Source organism: Paroedura picta, chromosome 10 (assembly GCF_049243985.1).
Source record: "Paroedura picta isolate Pp20150507F chromosome 10, Ppicta_v3.0, whole genome shotgun sequence".
Classification (NCBI taxonomy): Eukaryota; Metazoa; Chordata; class Lepidosauria; order Squamata; family Gekkonidae; genus Paroedura; species Paroedura picta.
In genome coordinates, this window is record NC_135378.1 from 62,436,709 (window position 1) to 62,456,355 (window position 19,647).

A 19,647-nucleotide genomic window follows, 5' to 3' on the forward strand; every position below is an offset into this window, starting at 1 on the left:
CTGTAGGGGAGAGAGCAAGCGAGCGCGCAGGGGTTTTATACCTTTCTTCCTAGAGCAGGTATGTGGTAAAAGTCACGTAGCCAAAAAGGTAGCTTTGGACAATGGGTGCAGATGCTCCCTTTGATATGGGACCAAAAGGGTGATTTATCCAGGGTAGGGCTCCACTGGGTTACATAATATCTCCTAAAGAAGTAGTTTCCAAAACTTGTATAAAGAATTATTATAACTTTCTAGCCCCGAGTTTAGTGTTATACATTTGTATTTTCTGCCTCAAATATATTTGTTGAAAATAATAATGATTGTTTAAAAAAAAAAAACAGTTCTTTTGCTTTGCCTTCCCAGCTTGGAAAAATTCTCCGAAGTCCTTTTATGAAATTTGTGGCACATGCAGCTTCCTTCATTATTTTCCTGTGCCTGCTGGTGTTTAATGCTTCCGACAGATTTGAAGGCATCTCAACATTACCAAATATGACTGTTACTGATTACCCTAAACAAATCTTTAGGGTGAAGACTACTCAATTCACCTGGACTGAGATGCTGATCATGGTATGGGTACTTGGTATGTATATTGCTTTATCTTAGTGTCATCTAGTTTGATTCTACAGAATTTTCATTTGTATTCTTTGCTTGTGATGTTCAGAAACCAATATGGTTTCTAGACATAAATCTGTGTTTAGCAAGCAGTAGTCCTAAGGATACTTTCTTGGAAGTACGCCCCATGGAAACATATGGGGGCTTAGTTCTGAGTAGATACGCTTAGGATTGTTCTCATATATATATAACAATAATAAATACTGTTTTAGTTCAGAGTATAACATGCTCTGTCCAAGAGACTTAAGGTCTGAGTAACACATGCATATATACATATGCATATAATTATTCAACACTTACTGACTTGTGATCCATTTGTGAACCAAAGGGTTGGCTCCAGTACACACACAAAGAAATTTGGTTTGTGCTGCAGCTCTTCCATTAGTGGAAATGCAAGAAAAAGACCATGGAATGCACTATGTCAAACTTACTGTAGTCCCACTTCTATTTCTGCTAGTGCAAGATTTTGTGCAACCCACATGCAGGGAGGAAAGTATTTGGTGATTAGCAAGACCTTACAAAAGCAGAAGTGAACTCTTTGTGTTCTTGCTTGTGCATCACTGGATCCCAGCCAAAGAACTTTGCATATGACATTATATAGCAGTTCCATCCAGGACTGTTTCTCCAATTTTATTGAATGTAGGCAAGAAACCTGTAGTAGAATTTCCACCATAAACAGTTTCCCTGTAACACCCACTTACAGCACACTCTTACACTATCATTGCTATGACCATTGCTATGCTGTTGTAGTAGGCTCACTATGTATTTGTGGGCATTAAGGGTGCCAGGTCCTCCCTGGCTGCCAGAAGAGGAAGGTGGGTAGAGTTGCCTGATCAAGGTGGGGAAACTCCTGGGGATTTGGGGATGGAGCCTGGGGAGGACAGGGACCTCAGTGGGATACAATGCCATAGATTCCACCCTCCAAAGCATTCATTTTCTCCAGGGGAACTGATCTCTGTAGTCTAGAGATGAGCTGTAATTGGAATTATGTAAATGGAATTATGGACCTCTACCTCCAAGGTTTTGGCGGCTAAATATTATTACCTCTGCAATGAAAAGACATGCATGTGTGAACCAGTGCTAACAGTCATGTCACCATCTAGCCATTTACATTACTTAATACAAAACCATCAGATGCAAGAAAATAACATAATGTTGAGCAAGCTGCAAAGCCTATCTGTGTGCAATAAGATCAGGTTGGATTTTAGGTTCCTGTTACTCTTTTTAGGCTCTTAGAACTTTTAATTGCATATAGAACCTTGAATATAATAGTATGGCTTTGCAGTCTAAAACATTTTTGTGCTTGTGGCTTTGTTATGACTTCTTATCATGTGATGTATTTTATGGAGGATGTCCCTCCCCACCTCCCCGGCCATTTTATGGTGATTTTTGTCCTTGTATTTATGGGTTATATCTGATTTATCCATGTTGGAGAATTTTTTATTTGAAAGTTGAGTTATAAATATTTTAACAAATGAATTGCTATATCAATGTACTTTCTTGCTTATCACTAAATATCTTGTAAAGTTTTCAAGTTAGTGATTCTGAAGAGCTTTGACCTAGCAGTACGTTCAAAAAGGCTGGTTATTAGATGATAGGTCTATTTCTTCTAGTCCTGTAATGTAAGGATGCCAAAATTTATTTTAATAACCTTTTCAGTATGTTACTTCTGTGTTTTGTTTCAGGTATGATGTGGTCTGAGTGCAAGGAACTGTGGTTAGAAGGGCCCAGGGAATATATTTTGCAGCTGTGGAATGTTCTGGATTTTGGGATGTTATCTATTTTCATTGCTGCTTTCACAGCCAGGCTGTTGGCATTTCTGCAGGCCACAAAAGCCCAACAATATGTGGACAAGAACATCGATGCACCAGACCTCTCTGTGGTGACACTTCCTCCAAATATAGAATATTTTACTTATGGTAAGCCTGCTCTTTTTAGATCTGCTAAAATGACAGATATTATTTTAAAGGAACAGCGTTATGACAACCAACCTTTAACTATACATTCATTATGATACTAAAAAATAAGAATTCCAAATATACAACTTTTTATTTATTTTGCCTTAGTGTTCATTAGATTTCCAGTGCACTATTGTTGCTCATTGTACCACACCATCTTACAAAAGGCAGTGCCATCTCGAAAAGCATGCAGAAAATTAGTTTTTTGAAAGGGACAACTTTTTAAAAAGCAATCTTAAGCCTGTGCCTGAGTGTATAAAGAAGGTGATTAATAAACTGTTGCTTGACTAAGAAACTATTGCCCAGAATGTAGGTAAATTCTAATTTAAAAAATAGCTCCATAAACATTTATCTTTATAACGATACATATGTAAAACAACTGCCAAATATTAGATTATTTTTTTAAAACAAATGGAAGATGGATGAAGTAACTGAGTTTTTCATTTATGTTATTACTTCCAGCTCGAGATAAATGGCTTCCATCTGATCCACAGATCATATCAGAAGGCCTTTATGCAATAGCTGTTGTTCTTAGCTTCTCTCGGATAGCTTACATCTTGCCTGCAAATGAGAGTTTTGGACCGTTGCAGATTTCACTTGGAAGGACTGTAAAAGACATTTTCAAGTTTATGGTCCTTTTTATTATGGTTTTCCTTGCTTTTATGATTGGGATGTTCATATTGTACTCCTACTATCTTGGGGCCAAAGTAAACCCAGCTTTTACAACGTAAGTAAAAATTAAATTTTTATAGAATAAGGACATTATTTTGCTCCCATTTTCCGGTACCATCAATTTGAGCTTTGTGGTAAGAACTGATTTATACATACCTCTTGATCCATATAATGACTGGTGCGCAGCTATTTAACTGGCAGTATAGCTCTTTTCTTGTATGGAGAGATGGTTGCTAGTACGTGTTGGTCATATGGTTAAGCTTCGTGTTATTAACGCCTCCACAGTGACTGAAGAATCCGAGAAAGCAACAGATAAGTAATGCTGGGCTCAGTCACATACCCAGAAACTCAGAAACTATCACACTGTTGTCCTGTGTGAAATATGCTACGGCATCTGCTGGTTACTTGAATCTGTCCAGTACTCGGTTGAAATGGTGAACTGGCTCCACTAAAAAGCTTTGTGTTTTAGGTGGTTTGGTATAAACAGTCACTCTGCATTACTTCTTCCATATTGACTGTTTGATACATGCTGCAGTTTACTAGCTGATGCTTCAGTCTTTGAGAGATAAAATCTGCATGTCTGAAGGTGTCTTACCCTTGGGTACAGCAATTTTGAAAAATCTATTCAGCTTCTTTGTGAACTGCAAGTTGACTTGGTGTTGTCCAGTATTGGTCATTGCCTGCTTGCTGTAGGGCTCCTGTGTTAGAGATACATCGTGTGCCTGGATCAGATCATGTTGAACATCTATTCTGCCCTTAGGGTTTTGTTTCCACCGTTGTGTCATGTCCATGGCACCTATAATATTTAGAAAACAATTCAGTGCTTCAAAAATTGTTTTAATATTTGCTTGCTGGTTGAGTTTCTATATAATATTTCCTCATTGTGATGATGACTGTGTTTTAGTTTGTAAATTTCTACTGCTCCACCGTTTTACAAAGCATAACCAAGCCACAATTAATAATCACAGATGTCACCTGTTAAACTGTGCCAGACATCTAGCCAGCTGCGGTGACAATTGGCCAAACAAGAAAAGCAAGCCAAGTTTCACAGAGATTTTTCACAGTCACCATTCAGCTTTCCACGTAGGACTTGTCTTGCCCACTTCTCTCCTGCAGAGATTCATTATCTTATTCCCTGAGTAGGGCATCAAAAGTGTGCCTTCTTTATTGTTTTTCTGTAGTGTGAAAAGTGTGAAGTTTTTGCATTGTCTTTTCCCTTTCCCCCTTCCCCCCTCTTCCATTTGTGTTGCAATATAGTTTTAGATCACAAGCCATCCCACATGTCTGTTTTATTCTTTGGTACAATGCTTATGAAATAAATAATATTGGTGATGGCATGATTTGCTTTTTGCATAGATGATAGTAATATCCCCATTTTTAAGTTTTACATACAGTTCCAATATATCAGGTATCAGGTTTTAGAGAATGAAAACCTCCCATCTATTCCTACTGCCAGTCAACCAACAGCCAAAAATACTCCCAAGGAGTATGCAGAGTAATAGCAAAGGGAAGGACCATGGTTATTTCCTTTGCCTCCAGGGCAGAGGTTACAGTAGTGAGACAAGGGATGGCAGCATCTTGTGCTGCCACTGGGCATGATTCAAAATAATTGCCTACCATTAAACCCACTGAAATCCAAGTACTGAAGCATGTTTTATTCTATATCCAATATGGTGTAATTGTTAGAATGCATAACTAAGGGTTTGGAGTCTCAGGTTAAAATCCATACCTATCCTATCTCACATGATTGTTTTGAAGATGAAATGGAAGAGGAAATAATCGTTTATTCCCTGGATCTCTGTGGGGGAAATGTGGGATTAAGATTTGATAAGTATGCTCAGATGTGATCATTACTTTGCAGGTGTACATGATCGTTTTGGATAAAAAAAATTTGACTTTAAAAACCTCTAATTAAGTAGGGAGGGAAAGAAAAAGTCTCGTTGAGAAAAATGGCCAAACAATCCTTGGGGAATTTTTGGACTCACGTGCATTCTTTCTCCGTCCCACTTTAATGAAAAATTTCTGGATTTGTGGTAAACCATAATTGGTTGCCATCTCCAAATGCTGGTTGATGTTTTATGCTCTTAACTCTATTCCATAATTCCAAGTCACAATTTAATCATGGTTTGGCCGTTACATCTAAACCAATAACTTGCTTCCATTTTCCTGGGACCTTTTGATATGTTGCTGTTTCCTGTATTATATATTTGACAATTTGACTTTAAAGCAGTAGCCTAGTACACATGGATTTAAAAACAGGTTGTTCCACTAACAATACAGACAAAAACAGGGAAATCATGTTCTTATTTACATCTTGTTTTGATTAAATGTCTGCACTGGGTACTTTGCTCTATAAATACTGTTTTAAATGTAATTGACAAATAGAAAGTGTTGGTCTTAGTATTTAGTTATGCTCTCTTCTTTCCTGCAGAGTTGAAGAAAGCTTTAAGACCTTATTTTGGTCAATATTTGGCTTATCGGAGGTCACTTCAGTTGTCCTCAAGTATGATCATAAATTCATCGAAAACATTGGCTATGTGTTATATGGGATATATAATGTAACAATGGTTGTCGTTTTACTCAATATGCTGATTGCCATGATCAACAGCTCATACCAAGAAATTGAGGTAGATTTCAACTTTTATATTTATTTTTCTGTAAAAACTTAGTTCTAAAAGTATACTCGCTCTTGCTGTATACCTTCCCAGAATAAGAAATTCTTTTAGAATGGGTAGATTCCTGCAACTAGGAGCTTTTCAGAGCAGCGGATTTTCCTGCCTCCGTTTTCCCTGAACAGCTCCTATGCTCCCTGAAGCCACAGCCAAGGACCAATAAATCCTTCTGGACAATATTCTCTGTAGCATGGAGAGCTATAGCAAAGAAAGGGATCCAGGGAATCAGCCCTCTCCTTCTCATCTTAATTTCATTTATTGTTCAGGTAGCTCTCCCAGCCCTTAACAGCATACTTGCAAGGTCATAGGGTGCTTCTGATAGCAGGATGGGTAAAACCCACTTCGAAAAGCCCTTCTTTAATTGTGTTTGGATCCAACCCATTAATATCAAGGCACTACTTTGGCCTGGTTTCTACCTAAACTTCTATAGGAACAAGGGGATGGGTTGATTTTCACCAGTCCTCCATCCAACAGGAGACTTCTGATTGCCCCATGAACTAATCTTTGGGTCCCTTATGAAGTGGCATTTCAGGGTGTGTTTTGGGCTGCTGTGGAAGGGAGGAATCAATGAAAATTGCTCCCTCCATGGAAATCTAGGCAGGATCCAGGTGCTCCTTTGTTTGTGGCAGGCACAAACAGTTTATTACTATACTCATGCACCCTTTACACTTTCATGCAGAGTGTGATGAAGGATTTTGCACATGTTGTTTTGGTGGGTTGTCTGCCCTGTCTTATTTCCCCATTTCTCCATGTGTTTTGCTACCTCTAGTGGTGGCTTTGATTTCTCATAGCTGCTGCTCTTAGCCCTCCCATAGAAATAGCTAGGAAAGACCACTAGAGAGAGAAGCGAAAAATATCCAACACAGTACAGACACACACAACCAGCAGAAATAACATATGTAGAACAAAACCTCTATGGAAAGTTTTTAATAGTTTGCAGTTTACTGTGACATACAAATATAAGCAAACTAAAGTTTCCTTCCTTCCTACAAATGGGGATTCTAATCCTCCTAATTTAAAATCCTGTCCAATGGGGAGGAGAGGTCCAGGTTACCTAGATCCCTGCATTCATCTTGGCATCCACTCAAGTCTTCCAAAACAAAGGAGCTTTTCATCATACTCCTTGTGCAAGAAGAGAGTGGAGAAAGCACATGAGCTATGTTTGTGTGTATCATAAACTATCTGAGGGTTTGCCATGTAGATTCTGGCAAAATCTTTTTAGCATGGGAGAAACTTATTTGAACTGTCTTTTTCAAGAATTTCAAAAATTTTGGAACATGTTTTTTAATTAAAAGGATTCAAAAATGTTTCAAGCAGGCTTTGGACTACAAAATATCAAAATTTTAGGACAGTTTTGACCTGTATAGAACCAAGTTGGGAGGATATTGTTAGAAAAGCCTAGTATTTAAATGTAATTTTGTTACGTTACCGTACCTAAAGTTAGGGCAGCAGCCTATAAATTTATGATCTGTTGGTGTGTCTAATGCTTGTCATTAAAGCATAGGTACTCTGCTTTGGTTTCTATGACATCATATAAATGCTATCTTTCATATTTCAAGATTAAAATGCTGAAATAATTATTACAACAAAATACTGGACCCAAAACAGCACCAAGCAACTTTCTTCTTATCCTCTTTAACTTCATTTACAAGTAGAAAAATTGCCAGAGCATTCCCCAGTTCAATAAATGCTTTCACATAATAATTTTCTTCAGTGACAGTAATCCCTTCATGTTGATTATAAGTTTCCAATACAACTGTATATTTAACATGAGATTTTCTGAGCTCTTGAAACATACAACAAAGTTTCAATATAATGTTGAGTAAAAATGTGAAAGGCTATGGATTGTGAGTAAAGCCGAATAATAATTGTGGAATTATTATGTGAAGGCATTTATTGAACTGGGGAACACACTGGCAAGTCTTCCACCTGTAAATAAAATTGGAGGATAAGAAGGAATTTACTTGGTGCAGCTTTTTGTTCCAGTATTTTTTAATATTGTGTAATCTTTGTAGTGGATGTTCTCTGTGTATCATGAAATATATTTAATGCCATGTATTTATTTCCTTTTCTTTTTGCTATCTGAATCTTGTAGTTTAAGGATTTTAAGTATATCTATTCTGAAATCATTTATTCCTTGTCCAGTCCCTCCTTTTTGTATACATAATCAAAATAATAATTTATAGCTGTGACAATTTATGTGGCTAACAGTGCAATGGTATGCAGAGTTGCCCCACGATAAGTTCACTGAAATCAATGGTTTTAGACTACTGCTTTGCATAGAATACCCCTGTAAGTTATGGGGGGTTAATAGGCCACAATAACACAGTGGGTCACATGATACATATCTCCTCCGTAGACTTCAAAGGTGAATCCCTTAACGATTCACAAGTAGAGCTAGGTAGGGTCTTGGATGACAGCGCTAATTGCAGTTTCTGCACTATCCTTAGTGGACAATATACCTACATTATTAGAGAAATTCCTTCTCATTTAAGTCCTAAACAAAGCAATGAAATGCTGATAGATACTAGTTAAGCATGTTTGAAGCCTTCTTTTTAGGAAGATTGTAGCTTTTTTATTGAAAAATGAATTACTTTTAGATCAGCAGCTCAGGATTGAAACGTCAGATTTGTTTCTATTATTTTGAGGACCCTGTTGGCCTATAATAACACATATCATGTCAGAGAATAAGCTAATTAATGAGTTCGTTAGATTCGAATATTATGAGTGTTGCCTGAGTGGCTGAGGGTACAAACTTGATGACTGACTTTGTGGCAACGTATTGGTTTATATCTCTGTTAAGTGGGCAGGAACAGCTTGGAGGGAAGAAGGGAAGAAGGACTGAAGCCACCTCCTTTCCCATGCTCAAGCCTGAGAGCTTTTCAGTGGGTGGGCAGCGAACAGATAGCACGGAGATGATAAACTGAAAAATCTTTCATGAAGGCCATATTGGTTTGCAGTAGAACAGTTAGATTGTAGTCCAATAGCACCATAGAAACCAACAAGAATTTTAGGCATAAGCTTACAAGAGTTAAAGCTCCCTTCAGCCAAATAGAGTAGACTGTAGAAGTGGAGATCTTTTTTGTCCTAGACAGAAGGTGGGAGGGGTGGTGTAACTTCCCCTCATGAGTGCACTTGCTGGCAGGGGCTCATGGGAATTGTAGTCCATGAGCATCTGGAGGACCACAGGTTGACTACCCCTGTTTTAAAGGATGCAAAGGTATATGGTATATTGCAATCAACTCTGGTGTTTTATGCTGCAGAGGAGCAAAAGTAATATGGAATTACTTTAATATACAAAAAGTACGGAAATGTTATTATGTATTTATTGTCTGGCATGTGTGTAGTGTAGCCAGGAGATCCAAGGACTGTCTGGCAGCCAGGCAAGGGATGTGCAGGGTTGGTTTGCCATTGCCTGCCACTGTATCATGATGGCTCCTAGTGTTCCTTGGAGGTCTCCCATCCAGATACTAGCCAGGGTCAGCTGCTGCTTCCAAGATCTTATGGGATCAGGCTTGCCTGGACTACCCAGGTCAGAGGTATAACAGTGTAGCTTTCTAAGCCCGTTGACATCAAAGGAACGCACTTTCAGAAGTGGGTCTCTGAAAGCATGATAAGTTTACAGTGGTGGGTGCTGTGTCAAAAAGTTTAAGAATCACTGACCGAAGGGCCTTTATGAGTTCTATCAAATAGAAATGCCTTACTTGCTTACTCCTGTTAATTTAAAAAACAAGAGTGATTTCCTTTATACCTCTTCTGAGAAGAAAATGCATAGTGTGAGAATCTTGCTATGATTAAACTGCTTTCCCAAGATTAATTATTCAGCATGCCATGTAAGCATCTTTTTCTGCTTACCACTTTCAAAAGTTTGATTCTAATCTTAGAGACACATTAGAAACTCAGTGGTATTTGTCTGAGAACATGCATGGCTGCAGTTATAACAGCATAGTATAGTTTTAAAACCTTTTTCTTAGATAGCATTACTTCAGTTTATTGGATAGCCATTTAATCTATCAGAAAGCTTTTTTATTTTGGATTCAGAGGGACAGCAAAACATTTTATTGTGAAATTCAGCAAGCTAGAAGAATGTGCAATGAAAAAGAATAATCACTGTACCCAATGTTGTGCCCAAGTGCCAATCAACAAAGCTGTATGACTAAACCCTGGGCATTCCCAAAGTATCCCTTTGCATCTATAATATGTTTCCTTTTAATACATAAAGAAGACTCTTTCAAGGATTGGGCAGACAGAGTTATATAGTCTTATGTAAAAACTGGCTATTTGCTGAAATGATCAACGCATTTCCTTGATTGCAATATTTTCTTTGATTTCATCATGAAAACAGAAACAGCAGTCTCCAGGATAATGAAACAGAAAAAACAGGCATCTCTTTTTTTTCTGATACAGGATGACAGTGACGTAGAGTGGAAATTTGCTCGCTCTAAGCTCTGGCTATCATACTTTGATGATGGAAAAACACTGCCACCTCCATTCAGTCTTGTACCAAGTCCAAAGTCATTTATTTATTTCTTCCTGAGGATCATTAGATTATTAACATGCAGGAGGAGAAGTCTGCAGAAGGACATGGAAATGGGACTGGGCAACTCAAAATCTAGGGTAGGTGCTAACAAAACCTGAATTGTGGTTAATTGAATTGTCTGGTTTAGGGCATTGTTTCTTGAATCCTAAGTAATTCTTTGCACTCATGAGGGGATGCCTTCTTGAACAGTTCTATAATTTAAACAATATGGAAATATAAAGGGGAGAAACTTTGATAAGTAACCAATATATATATGTCCAGTGTCCAATGTCATCATGGGGGGATGAAGTAGAAATTTCATGGGGGAAGTCTAATCACAACTGTATCAATTTACAGAAATACATAAACAAAACTTTTTAAAATATTTTTTTCTATTTTTTTCCCTTTTAAAATCTGGAGTTATGCAGTGATGTAAACCTGGAGGGGGTGATATTTTCCCTCACACTTTTCAACATCTATACTTGCCCTGTGGCACAGCTGGTCTGGGGCTTTTTGCTGGGTTGTCACCAGTATGCAGATGACACCCAGCTCTATTTCCTGATGGATGGCCATCCGGACTTCACCCCCCCCCCCGAAACATTTGCCAGATGTTTGGAAGCAATGTCTGGATGGCTCAGGCAGAGTCATCTGAAACTCAACCCCTCCAAGATGGAGGTCCTGTGGCTGGGTAGAAGGAGACAGGGCCAGGAAGTGCGCCTCCCCTGCCTGGACAGGGTACAGTTTATGCCTGTGCCTGTGGTCAGGAATTTGGGGTGATCTTTGATGCCTCCTTATCTATGGAGGCTCAGATCAAAAAGATTTTTCCATCTGTGCCAAGCTAGGTTATTAGCGCCCTACGTGTCCCCAGAACAATTGGCCACAGTAATCCACCCAATGGTCACTTCCAGATTAGACTTTTGTAACTCACTCTATGGGCTTTCCCTTGTCTTAGACCTGGAAATTTCAATTGGTACAAAATGCAGCTGCTAGGGTCCTCATGAGGGCCCATGTTCAGCCTGTACTGAGGCAGCTGCATTAATTACCAGTTGGCTTCCAGATAAGGTTCAAGGTTTTGGTTCTTACCTTCAAGGCCATCCATGGTCTGGGTCCCACTTATCTAAGGGACTGTATGTCTTTTTATGCACCTCACAGGGCTCATTGCTCTGCGGGTTTGAATTTGCTGGCATGACTGGCCTCGACCAGGGTCAGAGCCTTTCGGTCCTGGCCCCGACCTGGTGGAATGAGCTCCTGGAATAGCAGAGGGCCCTGACGGAGCCGTCAGTGTTCCGCAGGAACTGCAAGATGGAGCTCTTCCACCAGGCATTTGGTTGAGACCAGTCTAGGAAGACCGGGTCCCTCCTTCCATAGGCCCATAGGATGGGCATCAACACTAGATATCTCCTCCCCGGGCGATGGTGACTGTTGTGGTAGGGTATGGATAGATGGATGGGAAGGGAGGAGTTCTGTAGATTGTTTTTTGCAAACATATTGCTTTTTGTATTCATTGGGTTTTATGGGTTTTTAAAAAGATTTTATTGTAAACCACCATGAGCCGGCTGAGTCCGGGAGTGGAGGTCAACTAATACAAATAAATATAACAACATGGGGCCAATACATTTAAATAATATAACCCCAGCTCAATTTCTCTGGATAAAAACTGAAGAAATGTTTTAGAGAGATTGATTAGTAAGCCTCCTTATTTACTGCAAACATAATTATCTCCAGAATCTGAAAAACCAATCTGTAGTCCATGGAAAAATATAGATCCTACATTTTTCAATGAGAGACAAATGGGCTATAGATATGTATCCTGCTTTGAAAGTAGACAACCAGATTTGTTGGAGACTTTGTGGAATGCCATTCTCTTGGTTTGCATTCCTGTCAGTTGAATAGGTGTCCTGCTCACTGTCTGCAGCAAGGGTTCTATGGTTCCTATGCAAAGTTCATGTCCAGGATCTCATAGTACAATCCAGAACCACCACTAGATTGCAAGAGCTAAGCAAGTCAGGCATTCAGGCAACTGGTAGGATCATCAGGAGGGTTGCAAACAAGTTGATCCCACACTGGCTGCAGCCTTATAGGACTTTCTTTATAGGAGTCACTGTGTCCCACTTAGGCTTCCACCCCCAATCTGAGGCAACTCATGATCCTGTGGTGATTTATCTGTCTATTCTAGCATTTCCTTAGGTCTCAAGCCATAAGTTGTGCACTTTTGTGCCTTATCCATGCTTCCCTTTGCCTCCTCTGTTCCTAGGATGCTTCAGTGGTGGGTCTGGTTGTGGGCAGGTCCATACTGGGGCCTCCAAGACTGAAGGCCCTGCAGGCTCAGGATACACTGCAGGTACTAGCTCAAGGTCCCTTTGGGAAGGCATTGTATAGGTCACCTCACTGATAGAAATAACTGAAATACATAATAGTTTACTGTCCTTTACGAATATTTAAGTGTTGTTCGGCCTGCTTAAGGACTTAATTCAGTACCCAAATTTAGCATTTTGGGGATACTAGCTAGTGCCACAAGCGTACTGGTTACTGAACAGTATACTGTTTTCCAGCCACATTATTCTTCTTCATAAATATATCTTCTTAGTGGTTAAGAGCAGCCACCTCTAATCTGGAGAACCAAGTTTGATTCCCTATTCCTCTACATGCAGCCTACTGGGTGACCTTTGTCAGATACAGCTGACTCAGAACTTTCTCAGCCCTTCCTACATCATAAGGAGAGGAAGGGAAGTCAATTGTTAAGCTGCACTGAGACTCCTTAGGGTAGGGAAATGCAAGGTTCCCTCTTCTAGAGCACATTCTTGAAGCTGAATGTAAACATCTATTATAAGAAATTTGCAGAATCTAAGCTCATTTTGTTTTATGCTGAACATTTGCTGCTTGATTTCTGTACGTATCAAAACGATGCTAGGCTACAGTTGTAAATTCCATTGAACGTAATTGAACTCTAATTTGAGTTTAATCTCTCCTAGCTTAACCTCTTTTCTCAATCCAACTCGAGGGTTTTTGAATCACACAGCTTTAATAGCATTCTCAATCAGCCCACACGCTATCAGGTAAGTAGTTATTCTGCAGCTCTTATAAAACATGTTTATATGAATAAACTACATGTTTCCATGCTTCTGACATACTGGGCCATCACAGTATTAGCGAAGTAGATTTTCTGACAGATTTTTAATCGCATTGCACAGATAATATAAGAAGGCAGTTATTCATAGCCCTTGTGTTACCCACTCTACTTTTTAAATGGGTGAGTTTGGATGTTCTGTGGAAACACCAGCTTAGCAGGGAAGTTTAAAAAACACACACCCACAAATAGAGGAACATGTGCAAACCTCCAGATCTCAGCCCAAAATGTACTTGTTCACAAACATACAATTAAAATAAGTAAAACTTGCTTCTGGGTAAATGTGTTTACAATCTATATTATACAACTTCTACAGCAATTTAAGGATTGAATGAGAGATGAAAATATAAAAGCTGCAGAGTTCTTTTGCTCTTGTTCTCTTTCTGTGTTCAGTTTTGGGGTTCAAAGAGCAATCATCTGCAGTGCTTTTGGAAGAATGTAGATGTGGTCATAGAAGAAATCTTTGGTATTGTCCTTCTTTGGAGTCAAATATTTTTATTAGGTTAACTTAAAAAACATCAATAAAGACTACAAACAAAGTGGTGGGAAATATTTTTAACTACGCTTTTTATTTTCACACAAAAGTTAATATGGCAAAAAACCCCATATAGCCCACTCCTCTCTCTTCCCTACTGTGTCCTATTTGCAGAGGAGAGAGAGATAAAAAGTAGGGCAGGAGTGTAGGTTAGGGTTAGTGGGGAAAGTAAGGTGGAACATTATGGATTCAATGGAGGTTAAAGGTTCTGGGAGCTTCTCACCTATTATATGCTATTTTTTCTTTTGTACAAGGGTCTAGCCAGTGTATTATTAACCCAGAGATCTATATAGTTGAAATGTCCAGTGTTGTAAAATGATTTACTTAGCAACTAAAGCTGTTCTTTGGATCCTAAACATGTGGAATTTCAAAAGTGCCCATAGAGTTGGTATATATAAACCAACTCAAAGTTATATGTAAACCGCTCTGAGCCTTCGGGGAGGGCGGTATAAAAATATGAATGAATGAATGAATGAATGAATGAATATCCTAGATTTATTGGCTGTGAAGTCTAAATTAGCTGATGTGAGATTGATTCTGGATATAACTATTGAGATATTTGGTGTATATAGCAGAATTTTGCCCAGTCATAGAGGTGTGATAATGTGTGCAATAAATAAATCTTCCAAGAAGTATATTGCAAAAAAGATAAGCTTACATTTATTCAAGTAGATAGAGTTCAAATTCAGGTTGCATTCGAAAGGAAACAGAGAAGCCTAATCTCAAGAGTACTTTCCCTATCGCAAATGGCCAGCTTGTCTGGCATCCTGTGTGTGGGAATATGAAGGCATTGTTATCGACAGGAGAGACCTGCAGAGACATGTCTCCATGGAAGTCCATGTGCAGTAAGAGGACACAGAGAGAAAACGAGTCAGAAGGCAGCTTCCAGGTTAAGACAAAGAAAGGCATCCAATTCAAGGAGATAACACCTATACACACTGAGGGTGATGCATGGTTCATAAGTTCAATGTAAACCGCCCTGAGCCTCCAGGGAGGGCGGTATATAAATCTAATAAATAAATAAATAAATAAATAAATAAATAAATAAATAAATAAATAAATAAATAAATAAATAAATAAATAAATAAATAAATGAAAGATGAAAATAAATAAATAAATAAATAAATAATGTAGCACCTCCCAATGTCCAGGCATGTCAAGTCGCTCACTCCAACATTTCCTCTCGACTCTATGTCTGTGAGCTCCACAATGTTCAGGTTATACCACAGGCATTGGTATTTGTCTCTTGGTAGCAGTGTGGTAAATAGGTCCACTGTGATTTTCTCAGTGGTTCAGGAGTGTAGTTTGATAAGTCCTTGTCTCTGCAGGACCCTTACATACTGGTTCCTGATTCCAGTGTGCTTTGTCCACGTGCTGTTCTTTTCTAAAAGAGAGAGGGCTATACAAGTCTGGATATCCTCTAGCAGTAGAACTGGCAAAGTTTTTTTAATACCAAAATTCTCTAATAACATTATAAGATATTCTGATTCTCTGTACACTTCAGAAGCAGATAGAAATTCAGCTTCAGTAGATGAGTGGACAACAATTATTTTTTATGATTTGCCCAATTTATAGCACCACCTCCATTGAAAATACCTAACTGCTATTGGATCTTTCTCCAGCCGAATCTGCATCAGCATATCCCAAATTTGTAGATTAGTTGCTGGCAGTCTCAGTCTCAGGTACCTTTTCCTTGTAGAAGCTGATTCCATTGGTCGGAGCATTAGATTAATATCTTCTAGGCCCAGGCTGTACAATAGTTCCAGCATCTTTGGCTTTTGACTAAGAAGATGACTTCCATCTGGTTCCTGTTCCCAAGTAAATACATCACCTAGCAGGGTTGTCTTAACACATGGGCCCAATGGGAACTTGCCCAGGGGCCCTATGAGCATTGGGGCCCCATGCTAATCTGTGTATTTTCAAGCCTTGTGTGTTGTTTAAATGTTTATCATGTTGATTAGTTGCTACTGTACGACATATATTAAATGTTTTAACACCAGTTTTGTTGAAGTGCCAATAAAATAAACGTATGTTTAATATTATCGACCATTTTTTATTCCTGTGAGTGGTTGTCGTAGGGGCCCCAGTACACTGGTTTGCCCAGGGGCCCATAATGCTGTTAAGGCAGCCCTGTCGCCTAGGTGTTTGACTTCTGCTTCCTTGTTTAGTTGGTTACAGTGTCCTGTATCTGACCCAAGGACCTGTGAGCTTCCTCTATAATAAGATCATAATCTTTTGGCAGGATCAGGCTATCTCCTAAAATAGATTGAATAAAGGTCACTATGTCTGTCCCTTCTGGACATTCTCTGATCCCCACTGGATGAAGATTATTATAATGGTTTCTACTAGGGATGCCAGGTTTGTGGGACTAGCTGAGGAGAGATGGAGGGATCTTACAGGATCTGAGGAGTGAAAACCAGTAAGTAAACACAAAGTCACTGCATCACTCAGAAGTGATGTAGCATGTTGCAGACCTCAGGGGTGACATTCTGGTTTGTGGGCAAAATCTATATGGTAGAATGGGCTTCTTACCATAGAGTTTTGCCCCAAAATCAGAGCAACCCCCTGCCGATGTCACTAATGTCCCTTCGCTGCTTCCAAGTGACTAGGGTTGCCAAATGAAATAAGGCTGGTAATAGGGGAGGGGGATTTGGGGGTTTGATCCAGGAGCTCCCCAACATGCTGATGTCACGTAAAAATCATAACAGCAAATGAAAGATGTTGGGGGTGATGCTCTGGCTTTTGGGAAATTTGAAAACAACCTGTGTAATATCAGGGTCATCGGCTTGGTAGTCAAGGTAACATAAAAGAAATGTGGCAATATGCATTAGTTCCCCCACAAAGGTCACACTTTTGGATTTACTGCCACATTCTAACCAGAAGTCTGGTAGCACCTAAAAAACCTTCAAGTTGTTGAAAGTTTATACTGGGATAAGATTTATTTAGTTTAATCTTTAAGGCAGCACAGCACACCTGTTTGGTAGTGGGGCAGACTAACATGACTGCTCTTCTGGAATTGTAATTCAGAAATAAATCTCATTCCACTGATATTAGTTGGAATTGCTTCTATGGAGAAAAAGCATATGTGCCACCCTCAGCTCCATGGAGGAAAGATAGGATAAAAACAGAACAGTTCCATCAGACTGCAACACTATTTATTTATTTATTTATTTATTTATTTATTTATTTATTTATTTAGGCTGATAAGATTATAAACGTGATGAATAATGTTCTTTTTTCCCCCACCAACACAGCAAATCATGAAGAGGCTTATAAAACGTTATGTTTTGAAAGCACAAGTGGATAAAGAAAACGATGAAGTCAATGAGGGTAAGAGATGCTGCAGACTTAATCATTCACATACACAATTGCAGGACATATTGTCCATAGTGAAGTCAGACTATAATGCAGTCACTTCACTGGGTTTAGAAGGATGTAGCTCTGTTTAGGATTGCATTGCAACTGAATGTTCCAGAGAAGTTCTGAGGCAAGTTTAGGATTGCAAGCGCCAGGTTGGGAAATACCTGGAGATTTCGGGAGTGGAACCTGAGGACAGTGGGGTTGAGAGAAGGGAAGGACTTTTCATGGGGTTTAATGCCATGGAGTCCAACTTCCAAAGCAGGCATTTCCTCCACATGAACTAGTCTCTGTATCCTGGAGATCAGTTGTATATCTCCAGGTGCCACCTGGAAACTGGCACCCCTAGACGAGCTACAAAACAACTGCAAACAAAATTTCATTTGTTTATTTACCGTTTCTGATAAATTTATATCAGCACCTTATCAAATATTCTTTGCAAAAGACATTTTAGCTCACTGGAAACCGCTTTGGTTAATGCTGTGTCAGTAGGTTTAAATAAATAAAATCAACTCATAGAAAGGAAAATATGATTACTCATATTTTACAATTTAGAAAGAGTGGCGATGGGGTCTGCTGGCTATTCTAGGTGCTGAGGAACAAAACAAGAATTGTTTCATGGTCTTCCAGAAAAACAGTAATTGCCTAGAACATAATAGCTAAACTGCTGCATAGGCCTTCCTGCTAATAATGGAGAGCGTTTTCAGGCGGGAATATACATTATGTAAAAATTCATGACTGGATCACTTAATGGCATTTTAAAAATTTCAAAGCAGCCTGCAGGAGAAGTAAATCAGATAGATGCTGGGTCAGGGGTTTCCTCTTTCCTTCATCAAAACTGTTTCCCTGAAGTTGCATTTTTTTTACAGTTAATGTTTTAAAAAAAGACATCTTATTTCTTCCTCACTATGACTAATAGATTTGGTTTGGGGTGGGGACTGATGAAGGAAATCACCCTCTCTCACCCTAAATTTGCACCCCAATCCAATTCCTATGTACATATGCACATACTTTGAAGCATCCAAAAATGTTGGAAGAAGTAGTCAAAGACTTCCTTTGGCCCTTATTCAAACAGTATTTCTGGTGTGCTTCAAGAAGTAGAACAAACTTTTGATTGCCTGGAATAACAGCACAGAGAATTCAATCCATGCATTGACCTGAATGGACTAGCCATTAGTTTCACTGACAGATATTTATGATTACACGTAACATATTCACTATGTAATACTGCAATACACAACATGTCTTTGATTAAAAATAAACAATCAGCCGGCTGTTCTCTATTTCTTACTTTATCCAAGGTGTTGCAATTATCTTCTTGAAACATGCAATTGTCAGCCTATCATTCTGTCAAAGAGCAGAGGTGATGGAAGAAAGATGCACTGGTGAATCTTGGCTGGCCTTTCACATTTCAGCACCAAAATACACATGAACACATGAAACTGCCTTATACTGAATCAGACTCTTGGTCCATCAAAATTAGTATTGTCTACTCAGAATGGCAGAAGTTCTCCAAGGTCCCAGGCAAAGAGGTCTTTCACATCATCTACTTAGACCTTTTAATTCGAGTTACCACATACCAGGGATTGACCTTGGGCCTTCTGCATACCAAGAACAGCTACAGCCCCTCCTTTCTAATAATCTAGAAAGATCCTTCTGCAAGTAACATCTGTGGAACAATTCCTGGGGTTCTCCTTATGTGGTCTCTTGCTTTTGTGCCACAGAATATTCCTATTCTGTGCCTTAAAATATGTCAACAAACATAAAGGTATCTGTTGTGTATCAATAATATCATATTATTTCATCCATATGAGAGAGTTATAACTTTGGACTCACTATGTTTTTTCATCAGTTAACAAATGTATTTAGAAAGATACAGAATAAAACTATTAAGCCCCCAAATTCTAGCAGTCTTAATTTTTAGAAACATCCACATGTATTGAATTCACTATCCAAAATAAAGAAAACAGACACAGAAAATAGAAAAAATATCCCAAAAATGTTGAACTGACTTACTCTAGGATACAAACAGTTAGTATACAACTAAAGGAAATACAGTGAACAGGTATTAATTATTTTTTGCTTAAAGAAGCAAATATGTTATAGCTGAACCCACAATAAAAGTTACATTTAGATTTTATTGAAGCTTCTTGTCATCAGCTTGTGAATACTATAGACATGACAGATACTGTAAGCTTTTAAAAAAATCAACTGAT

The 19,647-nt window shown here is 38.8% G+C and overlaps 1 protein-coding gene across 5 annotated transcripts in view; it reads left to right on the forward strand.

Annotated features, from left to right (window-relative positions):
• The window catches only part of TRPC3 (transient receptor potential cation channel subfamily C member 3), a 60,739-nt gene that overhangs the window by 35,773 nt on the left and 5,319 nt on the right, over positions 1–19,647 (forward strand). For 3 of the 5 annotated variants that reach the window (XM_077300409.1, XM_077300407.1, XM_077300410.1), the window contains 8 exons: positions 343–559; positions 2,277–2,510; positions 3,012–3,276; positions 5,653–5,848; positions 10,301–10,510; positions 12,667–12,753; positions 13,385–13,468; positions 17,329–17,404. In XM_077300409.1, coding sequence (XP_077156524.1) covers positions 343–559; positions 2,277–2,510; positions 3,012–3,276; positions 5,653–5,848; positions 10,301–10,510; positions 12,667–12,753; positions 13,385–13,468; positions 17,329–17,404 — 1,369 coding nt within the window. The remainder of the gene's footprint in view (positions 1–342; positions 560–2,276; positions 2,511–3,011; positions 3,277–5,652; positions 5,849–10,300; positions 10,511–12,666; positions 12,754–13,384; positions 13,469–17,328; positions 17,405–19,647) is intronic. The other 2 variants (XM_077300411.1, XM_077300408.1) reach the window with 1 other exon arrangement.